At 35.5% G+C, this 15,137-nt stretch overlaps 2 protein-coding genes across 2 annotated transcripts; one reads left to right on the top strand and one right to left on the bottom strand.

Annotated features, from left to right (window-relative positions):
* The first annotated feature begins 5,278 nt into the window (after positions 1–5,278).
* On the top strand, positions 5,279–6,808 carry LOC114523931 (probable serine/threonine-protein kinase DDB_G0271682). The gene is made up of 2 exons (XM_028544996.1): positions 5,279–6,223; positions 6,611–6,808. Exons 1-2 carry the CDS (start codon positions 5,279–5,281, stop codon positions 6,806–6,808), a joined length of 1,143 nt encoding a protein of 380 aa, XP_028400797.1.
* Positions 6,809–8,272: 1,464 nt separating this feature from the next.
* On the bottom strand, positions 8,273–10,000 carry LOC114523930 (probable serine/threonine-protein kinase SIS8). Its single transcript, XM_028544995.1, has 2 exons — positions 8,582–10,000; positions 8,273–8,503 (listed from the first exon to the last, which is right to left on the bottom strand). The coding sequence occupies exons 1-2, from the start codon at positions 9,998–10,000 to the stop codon at positions 8,273–8,275; spliced, it is 1,650 nt and encodes a 549-aa protein (XP_028400796.1).
* Positions 10,001–15,137: the final 5,137 nt, after the last annotated feature.

The following is a 15,137-nucleotide window of genomic DNA, read 5'->3' as shown; positions in this document are numbered from 1 at the left end:
ATCCAGTCTTATTTCAGATCAGTGGCCACAGTATATTGCTTTATATATTTATCACATGCTTTCCGTTTTATATCACAAAAAGAACAATATAAAACCCTTTGTTCCAAGGCATACCCTAGAAGCTATTTATAAAAGTCTTATGCAGCCCTACTTTGATTACTGCTCGCCCCTTTAGGATACTTGTGGTAAACTGCTGAGAGACAAGTTGCAAAGATTTTAGTTCCGTGTAGTAAGAGTGGCTTAACAGTAACAAAATATGATATTTCATTTGGTGTCAAGTCAGTATTAATGTACAAGATACAGAAGATACTTAATGAGCACACTGCGCCGGGTCTTCGAGAGTCCTTCGTGAGAAGAGAAATAGATTAAACTAATTATCACCTCCGAAGTACTGCAACAGGCATAACACTGCGGTTGCGGTTCGGTTGCGGTCGACCGACAGAAACCGCAGACGACCGTCGGAAAATTCCACCTAGTGGAAACTGGAACTTTCACTTAATATATTGCCTTATTTTTAATATTTTTTATAGTCAAATAGAGCAGATTTTTGCAATACATTCCTGATTATTTCCTATGGTTTATAGAGCTGTTCTCTGTGAATAATTACAAAATTGACCTTATGAGTTTGCCAGAGGTTCAAGAGGAACGTGGAGAGCCAAAGGTGCTTGATTTAATCAACTTCTTCAGCGGAGCAGCCATCAGGCGCCATCCACCAGATGGCGAAACAGCTGAAGAACTACCGATAGGTGTTGAGGTAAATGCAGCCAAATCAGTAACCTCATTTGAATTTAGCATTCAGATTAATTGAAAACAGCTTAAAATCCTTATATAAAAAGGATCTATAAACACTTTGAGAAGGTCAATGGACAACACATGTAGTAAATAAAAATTGATATTTGAAGTGCATGTTGGCGTATAGTTTTGAACGAGCGATGACTGTCCCTGGACGATGGCACTACCTATCTTTCTTCAGCTTCTATAATCTATACATAAATCTTGTACTTGGCCTTTACAATTTTGTATTTTCAATTGTATAAGCAATTCACGCAAGTGGAAGGATCCAAGATTTGGCATTGTTATATAAAAAGAACTATCGTGGAGTAAGTTTTTGAAAAACAGGAAAAAATAAATTAAATGCCAAAAACCAATAACCGCCCAAGACATAAGGACTATTCCACGATGGGAACAGAATTCTATTTTGTACGTTTGTTTATGGAAAAAACCCATAAGTTTAGTTTTTCAGAGCTTTCGGTCCGCAAACCCGGACCATGATCAGTGCAAGAGGACTTGCCCTCTTCTATGATGGTATTGTGCTTTTCTATTTCGATGAAAAAAGCATATATGGTGGTCAAGATTAGCTTGGCGAATATGCATGACTCTCGCATGTTGCTCAGGGTTTGCTTAATTCATGGATGCTGTTACTCCCCATCCCTGTGCAACAACAGGAGATTTGCAAACAATTTACAATTATCACCCGAGGGTGCCACGGTGGAAAATTTAAATTTTTGAAGTTTAGGACAGTAACAGGAAATATTGAACCACGCAGTCGCACACGTACAAGCATACAAATCTTTATCACAAAACATTTTGTTCGAACTGTCATTACCGTTACCATTACCATTACCATTACCATTACCATTACCATTACCATTACCATTACCATTACCATTACCATTACCATTACCATTACCATTACCATTACCATTACCATTACCATTACCATTACCATTACCATTACCATTACCATTACCATTACCATTACCATTACCATTACCATTACCATTACATTACCATTACCATTACCATTACCATTACCATTACCATTACCATTACCATTACCATTACCATTACCATTACCATTACCATTACCATTACCATTACCATTACCATTACCATTACCATTACCATTACCATTACCATTACCATTACCATTACCATTACCATTACCATTACCATTACCATTACCATTACCATTACCATTACCATTACCATTACCATTACCATTACCATTACCATTACCATTACCATTACCATCACCATTACCATTACAAGTATATATCATTGTACTGAAGAAGAGCTGTTATTTCTCAATTTCATTTAATGGCAGGTAAATGATAGGAATTCAGAAAATAACGCTAGGGACGACATTCGGGATACGTTGGGAACAGTGATACTGGAATTAATAAGGTAGGTAATCTCGTTGTTTGCATTTGAATATTTAGTAAATCAAGACTTGAAAAAAATACTTCTTCTCCCAAGTCGAATTTAGAGAGATCTTTCACAGTATCACACGCTCCACATTATAATTACTTCTTAGGACAAATTATGTTAGTTAAATTAGTTCACACCTACTGAAGAAGTCTATCCTGTGCAGCAGATATCTGAGTTTTATTTGTATTATTTATTTTTATTTATACACATGAGAATTACTCACAAAACATTTGATACCTGTTAGTTAGGCCAAACAAGGCCAAGGTCATATTTTTTATGCGTTTTATCAGCGGAAAATTTATTCAAAATTTATAAGCATTTGTGCTACATCTAACTTTACACTCCATTTTTTAGAACACAACAAGGCGAAGAAATAAACGAAAAGCAAGAGTTCCGATCAGTTAGGGAGTCGTCTAATAATATTAAGGAGTTTACGATCCACGACGCGGTTAGCTCGTCGTCGCTAGTAAAATATTTTGTTTGAATTGTATTACGGAAAATTAATTATTCTGGCAGGACTTTGAAATAATCTTGTGAAATTTATGGATAATTAATGAATTTTATACTCGGCCGAACCAGATTTCGTGAATTAGGTTACATACACACCCTGTACACCCCATACAAATAAGATTGATAAATATGCAAATCAGTTAGAAACACTAGTGTGGATCTAGTGTTGTATCGGAAAAATAAAACCACTAATGTTTTGACTAATGATTTGCATACCTTTTAAAATTTTATTTATTACAAATTCATTGTATATATATATATATATATATATATGTATGTATAGGTTATCATATGAGGGGCGAGGTGATATCAGTTTTATCGCTTGAGGGACGATATCATAAATGTCACGAGTGAGCGCAGCGAACGAGGGACATTTATGATATCGTACTGAAAGCGATAAAACTGATATCACCTCGTCCCGAGTGTGATAACCTGTTTATCACATACTTCTTTTTCTTCTATAAAGCAATCGACATCGGTTGAAACAAACCCCGAACTGCTCGAGTCAGCCATCTTTGTTTTGACAGCGGCAAATGCAGTGGGACAAAAAGCGATATCAGTGACAAAAAGCGATATCAGTGACAAAAAGCGATATCAGTGACGATATCGTTTTTATGTCACCCTGTTATCGCCCTGATAAAGGCACAAGTATGTGATAAATATATATATATATATTTAAATATTACATACAAACGTTTCCATTGTGCTTAGAACTTCCGATGTCTAGATGATGCAGTTTCATTTAAGCTATCAAACAGCTATCACGTTGCCGCTGCTTTCATGTCATCGAGAAGCCGTATTAGAGGGCGTCGTTAGAATGACAACGCTGTCATTGGACCACAAATTATGCATACCTATTGTCTCGCGTGTGGAGTTCTTTGTTTTGCAAGCGGTTCGTCGAGCTGCTGCGTCGTGAATCGTAAACTCCGTAATTTCGCGACTTTATCAAACATTTGCAGTACTTAAAAAACAAATGATTATAGGGTGAACATGCAATGAAATTTTGAGTGTTTTGAGGAATCCTTGAAAACCCTTATAAACATTGTTAAATTCCCTGTACCAGTCTAGATCATTTGGAAACTCCTTTAGTGTCATTTTTATAAAACTATGTCACGAAGTGCTGTACATATAAAATGTGTTTCTTTGATTCCATAAATTTTTATGTGTTTCTTTGATTCATGATTTTTTTAGGACGCTAATGAGGAAAAAAAGGGAGATGAGAAACAGGACAAATCAAAAGATCCTGAAGGTAATTTCGTATAGAGAATCGCTTAACCTGCTGAATATTGTTAAGTTAGGTCACAAGTTGACAATAAAGTGGACCCAACCAGACGCTTTCGATTCAGTAGCGGGTATCTCATCATAAGATTCTATAGATAAGTGAAAAGTAAAAATTAAAAACAACAGAAAAATGAAAGCTTTGTTACAAAAATTCGTGACACATGTCCGTTTATCCACTACAAGAACAAAAAAAGGAGTCACAAATATTTTTTTATTCCCAGGCCCTCAAGATAAGACACAATACCCACAGGGGAGCCAATTACGTAAGCCAGAGATTAAACCAAAACCGGAAACCCTCAAATCAGGCAACATTCGGAGCAATTATGGAAAGGAAACTCCTAGAAAAACTCATGGAGAGGTAAACCACTTTACATTTTGGTCCATTTTTATTAGTTAGTGTACAAACGTATGCACTTTTTCAGAACAACCGTCTTTGAATATTGTGATATCGCCATGGAAAATGACATAAGGAATATTGTTTTTGTATTAGTTCATTACGTTATTCTTGAGACAAATGTTTAAATGTAAATGTTTAATGGAACTGAATAAGCTAATTATCGATTGAAATGTGGCAAAGGCAAACTTTTTAGATTGTTTATAGTAAATGTACACAAGGCGTTAGGCCTGAGTTCACCGCATAAATATTTCGAGATTGCAAGATATTGTCGTCACTTTCACTATGTTATATGGAATTATGTAATAAGCTGTAGAAATTTACTATAAAACTTCTTTATTATAGCTATTAAATCAAACTATCAGTGACTTTCAACAAATTAACCTTGAGATAAGCGAACAACTCCAACAAGGAATACGTACGATGGACTCCAAGGTTGAACAATTTTGTCAAGACATGAGAAAAAAGGCGAAAGATATTGACCAACTTCGACAGGAATTGGAGCAACTTCGACAAAACAAAAGCGGGATGGTGGCGCAGATTACACAATTAGAACAAGAGAAAGTAGAAAGTGAAAACGAATTTGAGCAACTTCGTCAAGAGAAAAGTGAGATGGTGGCGCAGATTAAACAGTTAGAACAAGAGAAATTCAATTATAATAACTTGTAGGTACACCACGTAAGTATTAAATACTGCAAAGCTTTCGGTCCGTTAACCCGGACCTTCATCAGTGCAATCAATGATGAAGGTCCGGGTTAACGGACCGAAAGCTTTGCAGTATTTAATACTTACGTGGTGTACCTACAAGTTATTATAATTACTAAAGTCGCCATGCAATCATACAAGAAAATTATATAAGAGAAATTCAATCAAGCTAACGGAATGAAACAACTTCGACAAGAACAAAGTGCAATGGCGACGAAAAATAGAAGATTAGAACAAGAGAAAGTCAACCAAGCCAACGGCATGAAACAACTCCGACAAGAAAAAAATGCAATGGCGACGAAAAATAGAAAATTAGAACAAGAGAAAGTCAACCAAGCCAACAGAATGAAGCAACTTCGACAAGAGAAAAGTGCAATGGCGGTGCAGATTCAACAATATAAACATGACGAAAGTGATATGGCCGACGAAATTAAGCAACTTCAAGACGAAAATGCTACTCAGAAAAATATTATGCAAAAGTTGGAACAAGAAAAAAACAACATGAAGATCGAAGTCCAACAACTTCAAGATATCACAAAGTCCAGCTTCATAACAGAAAGTGGGACAGTAGTAGTAACAACTGGTGTTGAACTAGGAAAAGGTGCTTATGGAAAAGTGTATAAAGGAAATTGTCACGGAACAGAAGTGGCAGTGAAGGAATATTTCCAAGTTGTTCTAAATCCGCATAACATGAAACTGCTGGAACGAGAAATTAACATCGCTGCACAATGTCGACATCCAAATTTGTTACAGTTTCTATGCGCGACAAAAAATGATCAAAAAAATTTGTTAATCGTGACAGAGCTGATGGACATTTCTTTGCGCTCATTACTCGAGGAACAAGCAAAAAATGAGTCGCGGTTGGATTATCAGCAGATTAAATTAATTTCCTTGGATGTCGCACGTGGTCTCAACTACCTTCATTCAAAGAAACCAAGCCCAATAATTCACCGTGATGTCAGCAGTGCCAACGTGTTGTTAATGATCGAGAACAATGCAGTAAGAAAAGCGAAGGTTTCGGATTATGGTTCAGCTAATTTTATGGAAGCCTGCAATACAACATTTCCAGGATCAGTCGTTTATGCCCCGCCAGAAGCCAGACAAGGTCAACATAGCCCAAAGGTAATGAGTATTAAGTATGGTTTAAGTAGAATATTATATGTTATATAAAACTGGTTCAACAGACAATTTAATTGGCTAATGCACTTGCGTCTTGAGGCGATGATGCATGCTACGAGATTCGGAATTTTTGCGTAAACTGCCGCTTGCGAAAAAATGTTAATTAATTTAAAGTTAAAACAATTAGCTTGTAGGAACACCACGTGAGTATTAAATACCATCCGTTAAACCGGGCCTTCGTCAGTTCAATAAGGAAGACCCAGGTTAACGCTTTGCAGTGTACCACCACGCAGCATACAACATACCACGCAGTCGCAGAAGCCAGTTGTATAGGCTTATAAAAAGGTAGATAATTGAAAGTATATCTTCTTCCCTTAAATCATCCTACAGATCGATGTCTACTGCTTCGGTTTATTGGTATGTGAGACGGACACTTGTGAGCTTCCCGACCAAGCAGGAATCCAGAATCAAATAAGAAGAATTCAAAATGCTGAGATCAAAGATTTGGTAAAACTTTGCACAGCAAAGGAACCGCGCCAAAGACCGACAATGCAAGAAATAATTGAACATTTGCAACAAGTGATATAAATAGGGACCTTTTCCATGGATTGATCATAAGAGTAAGAAGTGTAATTTTATTTTAATGAAACGTATACTATGCACCTTATATTCTGTTGATATAGATCTATATAATCTCAGTACAAAATATTGTTAAAATAATAGTAATTCATAGCGATTTTGGAATGAAAACATTACCTTTAGGCGTTCAATTTCAAACTATTATTGCAAGCATTCCGAGAACCATATACCTACACCACTGTTTGCACGTTTGTGTCACTTGATAAATGGTAAAACGCGATGATCATGTAGACTTGCCAAAATAAATCAACTTTATTAAAGTTGTGTAGCTTTTGTATACGTATCAAAATAAATGTCTAATGCCCAGGTCGCGTCGAATGTAATTCAAATCATAGGGTGCTTTCCTTTATACGGTAAAAACGGCCAGACCTGTCCTGTTGTATTTCAGTACAGACAGATTACTGGAATATTTTTTTTTGAACGATCTACTCTATTTCAATTCAAAATACGACCGGTCTGACTATTTTGGCCCCTTAATGGAAAGCGCCCATAGACGAGTTGATAATGAAGTTTATCATCTCATGAGGCCTGGTTCTCATATGTCGCCGACGGTTGGCGATGTATTGTTGTGGTCGGTGACGAGGAAAATTTATTCAAAATAATGAGGACTGAAGTTGTACGCTACTCGAAAGCGAGATGGATTAGAACTTGTCTTTAATAAGCGAAGATGATTGTTTTAGTGAAAACTAGACAGAGAACGGCCGGTATTTCCAAACGTTTTGTTTATTTGCAACAGAGAATCTTGCCGGACAACAATCGTGAGGATAGAGACGATTATTCCTCGCTATATTCACAAGCTCGTAGGTAGTGAATAGCCAATTAGAATGCAACATTCGCAATAGTACTCGACTAATTTTTTACCAGGAATAAATAGGTTATACAGCAACAAAATCTGTAGAATTTTTAAAATGTAATAATGGAAATTGAAACACATAATAGGAATTTAAATTTCAAAACATTGTAAAATATTGGTTAAATATGTGGCTGTTCTATTATTCAGGTGTTCATCTTCTACGTATTTGTATCATTATCTTTATATATGAACTGATACCAGTGTTCTAACAAGGAAAAATTAAGATGCGATTGAATTATGTAAAATTACGAACACCTGCATCGTTAAGTGCATGGCATTAAAATGTACGACAAGCTTTGTTTTTCCCTAGGTATCATGCGCGTACCACGTGTATGCTTAGGCCCGATTTACACTACTGTCGAAGTTTCTGTGATCACAGTTGCAATTTTGCATTGTTAAATCCAAAGTTTTGAACATTTTGTACTGAATATTAGGATGAAATAACAGCGGAGGTTGTGAGCTCCTCCGCAAAACAGGAAAACGCAAAAAAATTCTTGACTATAATTATCATCGTGCAGAGAAAGACCCTCATTTGCCCACAGTGACCAGGTCTGTTTCCCTCATCGGCGAAAACTTTTCCGTTTGAAGTTATCAGCTAAGAGACGTTTCCAAATTTCAATTACTTCCTGCATTGCTGGCCTGACTTGCGGATCTGGTCTAGTACAATTTATCACCAATTGCTTGACGTTATCGTTTACTATTCTTTCCTTCTGATTTCTTCTATCTTGAACATCTGGTTGCTCACAAATGGAAATCTCACACACTAGAATGCCATAGCTGAAGACATCCATCTGCGTAAAAAAAGAATATTATATCCAACTTATAACATTCAAATATTAAAGTCAATCCTACCTGCATATTTTCATTACCTTAGGATCTTGTTTGGCTTGACTTGCTTCAGGGGCAGCGTAAAGGACCGCTCCAGGATTTGGTGTGTTACACATATCGATGAAGTTAGCTGAACCATAATCTGATATCTTCGCTCTTCTTACTTTTTTTTTCTCCATCCACAACAAAACATTGGCACTACTGATATCGCGATGGACTAATGGATTTGGCTGTTTGGAATGAAGGTAGTTGAGGCCACATGCTACGTCCAAAGATATCAGTCCGAGCACCTCGAACTCCAACCTCGAACTATCTTTTGCATGTTGTTCAAGAAATGCACGTAGAGACACATCCATTAATTCTGTCACAATTAACAGACGATCTCTAACATCTTTCGACGCGCATATGAACTGAAGTAAATTCGGATGGCGACATTGAGATGCGATGTTAATTTCCCGTTGGAGAATCGTCAAGTTAAACGGGGATAAAATTATGTTGTGGTATTCTTTAATTGCTACATTTGTACCGTGAAAGTCTCCCTTGTAAACAGCACCCCAAGCACCTCGTCCTAATTCATTATTGGTTGAAAATTGAACTGAACCTCTTTCTATAGTGAAGCGTGACATGGCATTTTGTCGAAGTCGCTGGATCTCGTTACCCTTGTTAGCGTTGTCTCGTCGGAGTTCTTCTAATTCATTGCTCAACTCATTCTTATCTCCCAGAAGCTGCTGAATTTCATTGTTTTTACCATCAATTTCTCGTCGGAATTCTTCCATTTCATTGCTCATCTCATTCTTATCTCCCAGAAGCTGCTGAATTTCATTGTTTTTACCATCAATTTCTCGTCGGAATTCTTCCATTTCATTGCTCATCTCATTCTTATCTCCCTGAAGCTGCTGAATTTCATTGTTTTTAGCATCAATTTCTCGTCGGAATTCTTCCATTTCATTGCTCATCTCATTCTTATCTTCCTGAAGCTGCTGAATTTCATTGTTTTTACCATCAATTTCTCGTCGGAATTCTTCCATTTCATTGCTCATCTCATTCTTATCTTCCTGAAGCTGCTGAATTTCATTGTTTTTACCATCAATTTCTCGTCGGAATTCTTCCATTTCATTGCTCAACTCATTCTTGTCTTTCTGAAGCTGCTGAACTTGACAGCTCTTCACGGTGTTCTCTGTTCGAAGTTGCTCATGTTCACTTTCCAGATCAAAGAATTCGTGCTCGATTTGATTTATCATGGTGGCCATACCTTTGTGATTCTCTTGCAATACTTGTTCGTTTGTGTTGTTTAACCTTATATTCTGCTGCATTTTTTCATTTTTCTCGCTTAAGATGTCGTTCTCCTCTCGAACTCGCCGCAACTCGCTACGACTTAATATATCGATATCGGTAAGCAGCTTTCGGAATCTAGCAAACTTTCCGATTTTATCAGAACCAGCATTTTCTGCAAAAGCCATAACTGTTTACATGGAGACAACACAATTTTAGGATCTGAATGAAAACATTACAAAAATATTGTAAATTGTTTTATTTGCTATTTTTTTGAAATTGACGCAGTTATTTGTTTTATATGAAACCAAAAAAGATCACCTGAATGAGTTATTTTTTTATTAAGTAAACATATTGCAAATGATGCATGTATAATATTACATTAATAAAGAGTTATATAAATAGCACTAAATTTCATAAAATAATCTTGCATACTCGTCAAATGTACGGTAAGTAATAAAGGAATGTGCAAAAAGTGGTAAGCCCCTCCCATTGCTAATCGTGGCAGCTTCCCGGCGTGCAAAAAACTCCACCATCTACCACATATCCTACTACCTGAAAACAGACCATTTAACACGCAGGGCTTGGTTTTTGCGTGAAGAAATTTGATTTGCTAACTAATTTGCGAAGTTCTGAAGACAATCAATAACCATGATTTCATAAAGAGAACAGATTAATTTATCGACCAACAAATGCCTCCAAATGTTCTCCTAGAGAGCGTTTAAGCTGTGTGTGAGCAGTCAAGCTCAAGAGAAATGAATCATTAGTACTTCCATCTTGCAACGATTGAAGTGTTATAATATTAATTGCGAATAATCGAAAATTATATTTATACCTATGAATTCTTGTGGCAAAAATCAATAATTTGTGACACCTATATCAATTACTTTCGATGTCATGCTATGTGTTATATTTTCATTCCATTGGCTTTCGCCGTAACGCATTAAACATCATTGAGTTAAACGATTTAATTTTTACACAACAAAAAAGAGAAACGATTAAACTTTCTAACAGGTATATTTATTCGTGTCATTATGGCTAGAAATAGCCAAATAATCGTGTGTTGAAAATTGTAGGTCGAAAACCGGCCCATTTTTTCCATCGCCTTGGATTGAACAGAGAATCTTATTAGCGCATCGTGTTTACCGTGCATTGAAAGGATTAAGTCCTCAAATTCAATAATTTCATTTCGTTTTTCAAGACACCCTGCAGAGCGGATAGTTAAAATACGCGAATTAATTAATCATAACACATTTAAAGCCATCTATCCGATCTGCCTGTTGCTGTTATTCTTCTAGGGCGGGTTGTATAAAACTGTTTAACTACACTTTGCATAGTAAAATCCTAGTTAACTCACAAAAACACAATTCAGATTGGCCAATTCTTGATGTCCTTAAGTACAGTTAAAAGTTTACTAGTCTTTCATACAATAACTGCATGGCCCCCGTGAAGTAAAACGTTTCTGAAATATTATATAAACATAATGCTGTCGATAAATTCATGCGTGTTATTCCCATGTAACCAGTGCTATTATTACTTCTACACAAAAAACCCCAACCGCTGTGTAGGGAATGTTGTATTGCACAAGACATGGATACATCCATGCATCTACGCGCGATAATGCAAGAGAGAAACAAGATTCAAATTGAAACCGTTCTCCCTGATTTAATCTTACTTTTCGGAAAATAAAACATTTATTAAAGTCACGTAATATTGAGAATAATTATGAATTCAACAGTTCGTGTTATTAGCTCTAGCTTTGCTTCGACGGAAAGCGAAATCTCGTTCTTGCTAATTTATATTACCCTCCATGCACTGCACCGTCAATTTTTTTTACTATCACGTCTCACAAGCTATATATAGTATTATTTATTCGCAATCACAATGCAATAGTACTAATAAAGCGTAATACAGCTGAACCATCTCGAGATTATTCAAATACAACATAATAGTTAAAATACCTGAAATTCGTCAATGATGATCCAATTCTTGAAAATTGTTCAATTTAAGTTTCTACATCACTCTTATTCATGACACATAAGTCATATAAAGCATGTTAAAAGATTCCCTGCCCTTATATTCTCTCGAACCATTATGCAACTACTGTTCGATGCAAAAATTCCAAACTATGGAAATGCAGAGTAGTTACCATGATTTCACGGGAGTGTTCATTCAAGCATTTATATTTCCGCCTACACTACATTTGTCTATAACTCGGGAAAATTCGGATAGTAGCCATGTTTATTAACAGTCCACATAAAAAGAAGTTATAAAAAGAAAATACAAATATAATATTTTTGCTATCTTTTTGGGAAACTTCGATTTTTGGCACGTGCGGGAAAAAACTTTGTATACTTCAATAACAACTATAGCACAGCGGGATAGAAAAATTCCACTGTCTTTTACACTGAATTATCTCAAATCCTTAGAAATTAAATTATGTTTCCAAGTATTGCATAATTAGATATGTATGTTTATAACATAACATTTAAAGTACGCGCGTGCTGATTGGCGAGAAGCGTGTTTCTATAACTGTGAAGAAACATGGGACATTCCGCCGAACTTGACAAGCGAAATAATGTAATGAGAATTTGTAATTGAATCGAATTATAATATTTGTACAAAATCTTTTTATTGAGTTATATTATAAAATAAATAGAAAACATTTTCTCTGTGTTTCTATACAGTTATAGAAACATTTGTGGGAGTTTGGGAGAACTCGAAATAACGTGAAATAATCCCACTGATTATTTCTCGTTCTCCCAAACTCCAACGCGTTTTTCTGTATAGAAACACGGAAATGTTTTCTATTTTTTAAATAGATACTAATGCAGGTAGCAGCTTCGACAGTACTTGTCGAATGTTTGACATAGGGAATATTTAGTCAGGTATGTAGATAAATTTATTTATCGATTCTCTTCGGCTCTTAACCTCCATCATACTATCATCCCAGCTATGCACCACTGAGATATGTCAAACGTCATGTTTTATCTACCTGTGTGTCAAATATCGAAGAGCTTTATTCGTTCGAATTTAAAATTGTTCTATCACAAATGTTGAAATTCGATGTTTAATAGGACGTATATATAAGACCGATTATAAGACCAAGTTATAACTTCTTCGCATTTCTATAATTTATAGGGGGGATATTTCTTGGCTATAGTTGTAGAATTCACAACATGTCTTCACCAGAAAAAAAGACGAAATGTAAAAGCACAAAGATGTTGAGTTTAATCAGTCGTTTTGACGCCGGTCCAGCAGGAAGTGGGAACGAAGCAGACACTGGACACTATTCCCCAGATAACGAAACATCTGAAGAAATAGCAACAAATACCAAGGTAAATACTTGTACATCATCGGATATTATAAAAATACTTTAAATTCCAAGCATGCATTTGGTCAATTATAGGCGATATGTACCGATTTAAATTACTGGTCAATTTAACGACGTCAAAAGTCTAAAAATGTATTTGAAGCATTTTACTTATTAATTTACAGCTTAGCCTAGCTAAAAATGTAAAAAAATTGTCGATTAGTTTAAAACAAAATTTCTCATTCCTGGTGTATATAAGATATCTCAATTAATGGGATCCTAAAACTGGACTCCGTTCTAGAAAGGAATTCGTATTGAAAGTGTTGGTAATGGTTAAATAACATTGGGGAAACTTTTTATATTTTTCGAATGACGACCAAATCGTGACATGAAATATGAAGAAATTTGATTATATAGATATACAATGGAGGACTCAAACAGCGAACCGACCATGTCATCACACAAATGTTATCCCGCTGGTGTAGTAATTAATTTTTAAGAGCCATGTTGATATAACTCAATGGGAACACGTAAATTTCCCGTCCGCTCTTTAAAGTTGATATAAATTGCTCTGGCCGCACCGATGAGTCGGCTCCTTCAGATTAATTTGTATTTTCTATTTTGTATAGGAAGAATTCATTCAAGCAACGTTTGAAAAGCAAGTTGGAAGAATCCAAGATTTTAAATTCTATTTCGAGAGGAACAATCGTGGTGTAGGTTTCTGAAAAACGTCTAGAACAAAATATTTAAATGCAGGCTATCAGACTAGCTGCATGTGTGTATACTTGCAGGCTCAGGATATACTTGAAGGCTAGATAAAAATAGCTCAGTAAAATATTAAAAAGTTTAACAATAATATTCAAAACAATTATAAACTATAGCTGAATTATTGTGTTTGATGACCACATCAGGATATATTCCCAAAAATACTTTCTACTCAAGCCGACTATATAAGTTGAAAAAGCGTGAACACTTTAATCGAGATTTGTTTATGAATTATCAACTAATTAATTTCATTTTGATTAATTTACAGTACTTTAGTTGCTACATAAAGTAAAATCGCACTGAAGTCTTGAAATTTATACGTCTCCTATCAATACTTAATATATAGTTAAATGAGAGGTTTGCAAACAGGGAATATATGGTATAATTCATATAATAAAGTGGAACATAACCTACCCTCGCAGGTTACGAGTTTGTTTATTCGAACAGTTCTTTACAAAGTCCACGTAAAATTTCATATTTTCACCGGGTGTGACGTCATACCGAGGGATATTAATTTTTTTGGATCGGTATCGAACTTCGAATTCACAATTGCAAAAACAAATATTATCATGCGTTCAGTAGATTCGCCACATTAAACGAGGAAGAATTAAAATGTGTAGTAAAACAATTATTGGATGAGGTTTTTGTGATATGCAGAGTTATCAAGATCGAGGTAACATAGTATTAACGAATGAAAAACCTTATTTAATAACAACATCCAAAAATACATCAATTGTTAATACATAAATACATTCAAATGAATACCGCTTGTTAACCACCGCAGGCTCACTTGCAGATAACTCAGTTATCTGCTAGCAGTAACTGAACTTTGCGTGATTGCGCGATTTATCTGTCAACTATCAGCCAATCAAATTGCTTTTACTGGTATAATGTATAATAACAAGAATTATTCAGACATATATAATTCTTGATATATGCAAAAACAGCTATAGCACAGCGCGACAGAAAAATCCCACTGTCTTTTGCACTGAATTATTTCAAATCTTTAGAAATTAAATTGTGTTTCCAAGTATTGTATGAATAGATTTGTATGTATAGATAATACTGCAAGTAGCAGCTTCGACAGAACTTGACAAATTTCTGACATAGGGAATATTTAGTCAGGTATGTAGATAAATTTATTTATCGATTCTCTTCGGCTCTTAACCTCCATCATACTATCATCCCAGCCATGCACCACTGAGATATGTCATGTTTTATCTACCTTTGTGTCAAATATCGAAGAG

This window comes from Dendronephthya gigantea, unplaced genomic scaffold (assembly GCF_004324835.1).
Source record: "Dendronephthya gigantea isolate DGI-Jeju-01 unplaced genomic scaffold, DenGig_1.0 000029F, whole genome shotgun sequence".
NCBI lineage: Eukaryota > Metazoa > Cnidaria > Anthozoa > Malacalcyonacea > Nephtheidae > Dendronephthya > Dendronephthya gigantea.
This window is presented reverse-complemented; position numbering and strand designations above follow the sequence as displayed.

What these genes read in the sequence shown, in the direction of transcription:
- LOC114523930 (XM_028544995.1), bottom strand. Translation starts at nt 10,000, where the DNA reads ATGGCTTTTGCAGAAAATGCTGGTTCTGATAAAATCGGAAAGTTTGCT. An exon ending in AAGCCAAACAAGATCCTAAG is followed by an intron (nt 8,504 to 8,581) that starts GTAATGAAAATA and finishes TTTTTTACGCAG; the next exon opens with ATGGATGTCTTCAGCTATGG.
- LOC114523931 (XM_028544996.1), top strand. Translation starts at nt 5,279, where the DNA reads ATGAAACAACTTCGACAAGAACAAAGTGCAATGGCGACGAAAAATAGA. An exon ending in AAGGTCAACATAGCCCAAAG is followed by an intron (nt 6,224 to 6,610) that starts GTAATGAGTATT and finishes ATCATCCTACAG; the next exon opens with ATCGATGTCTACTGCTTCGG.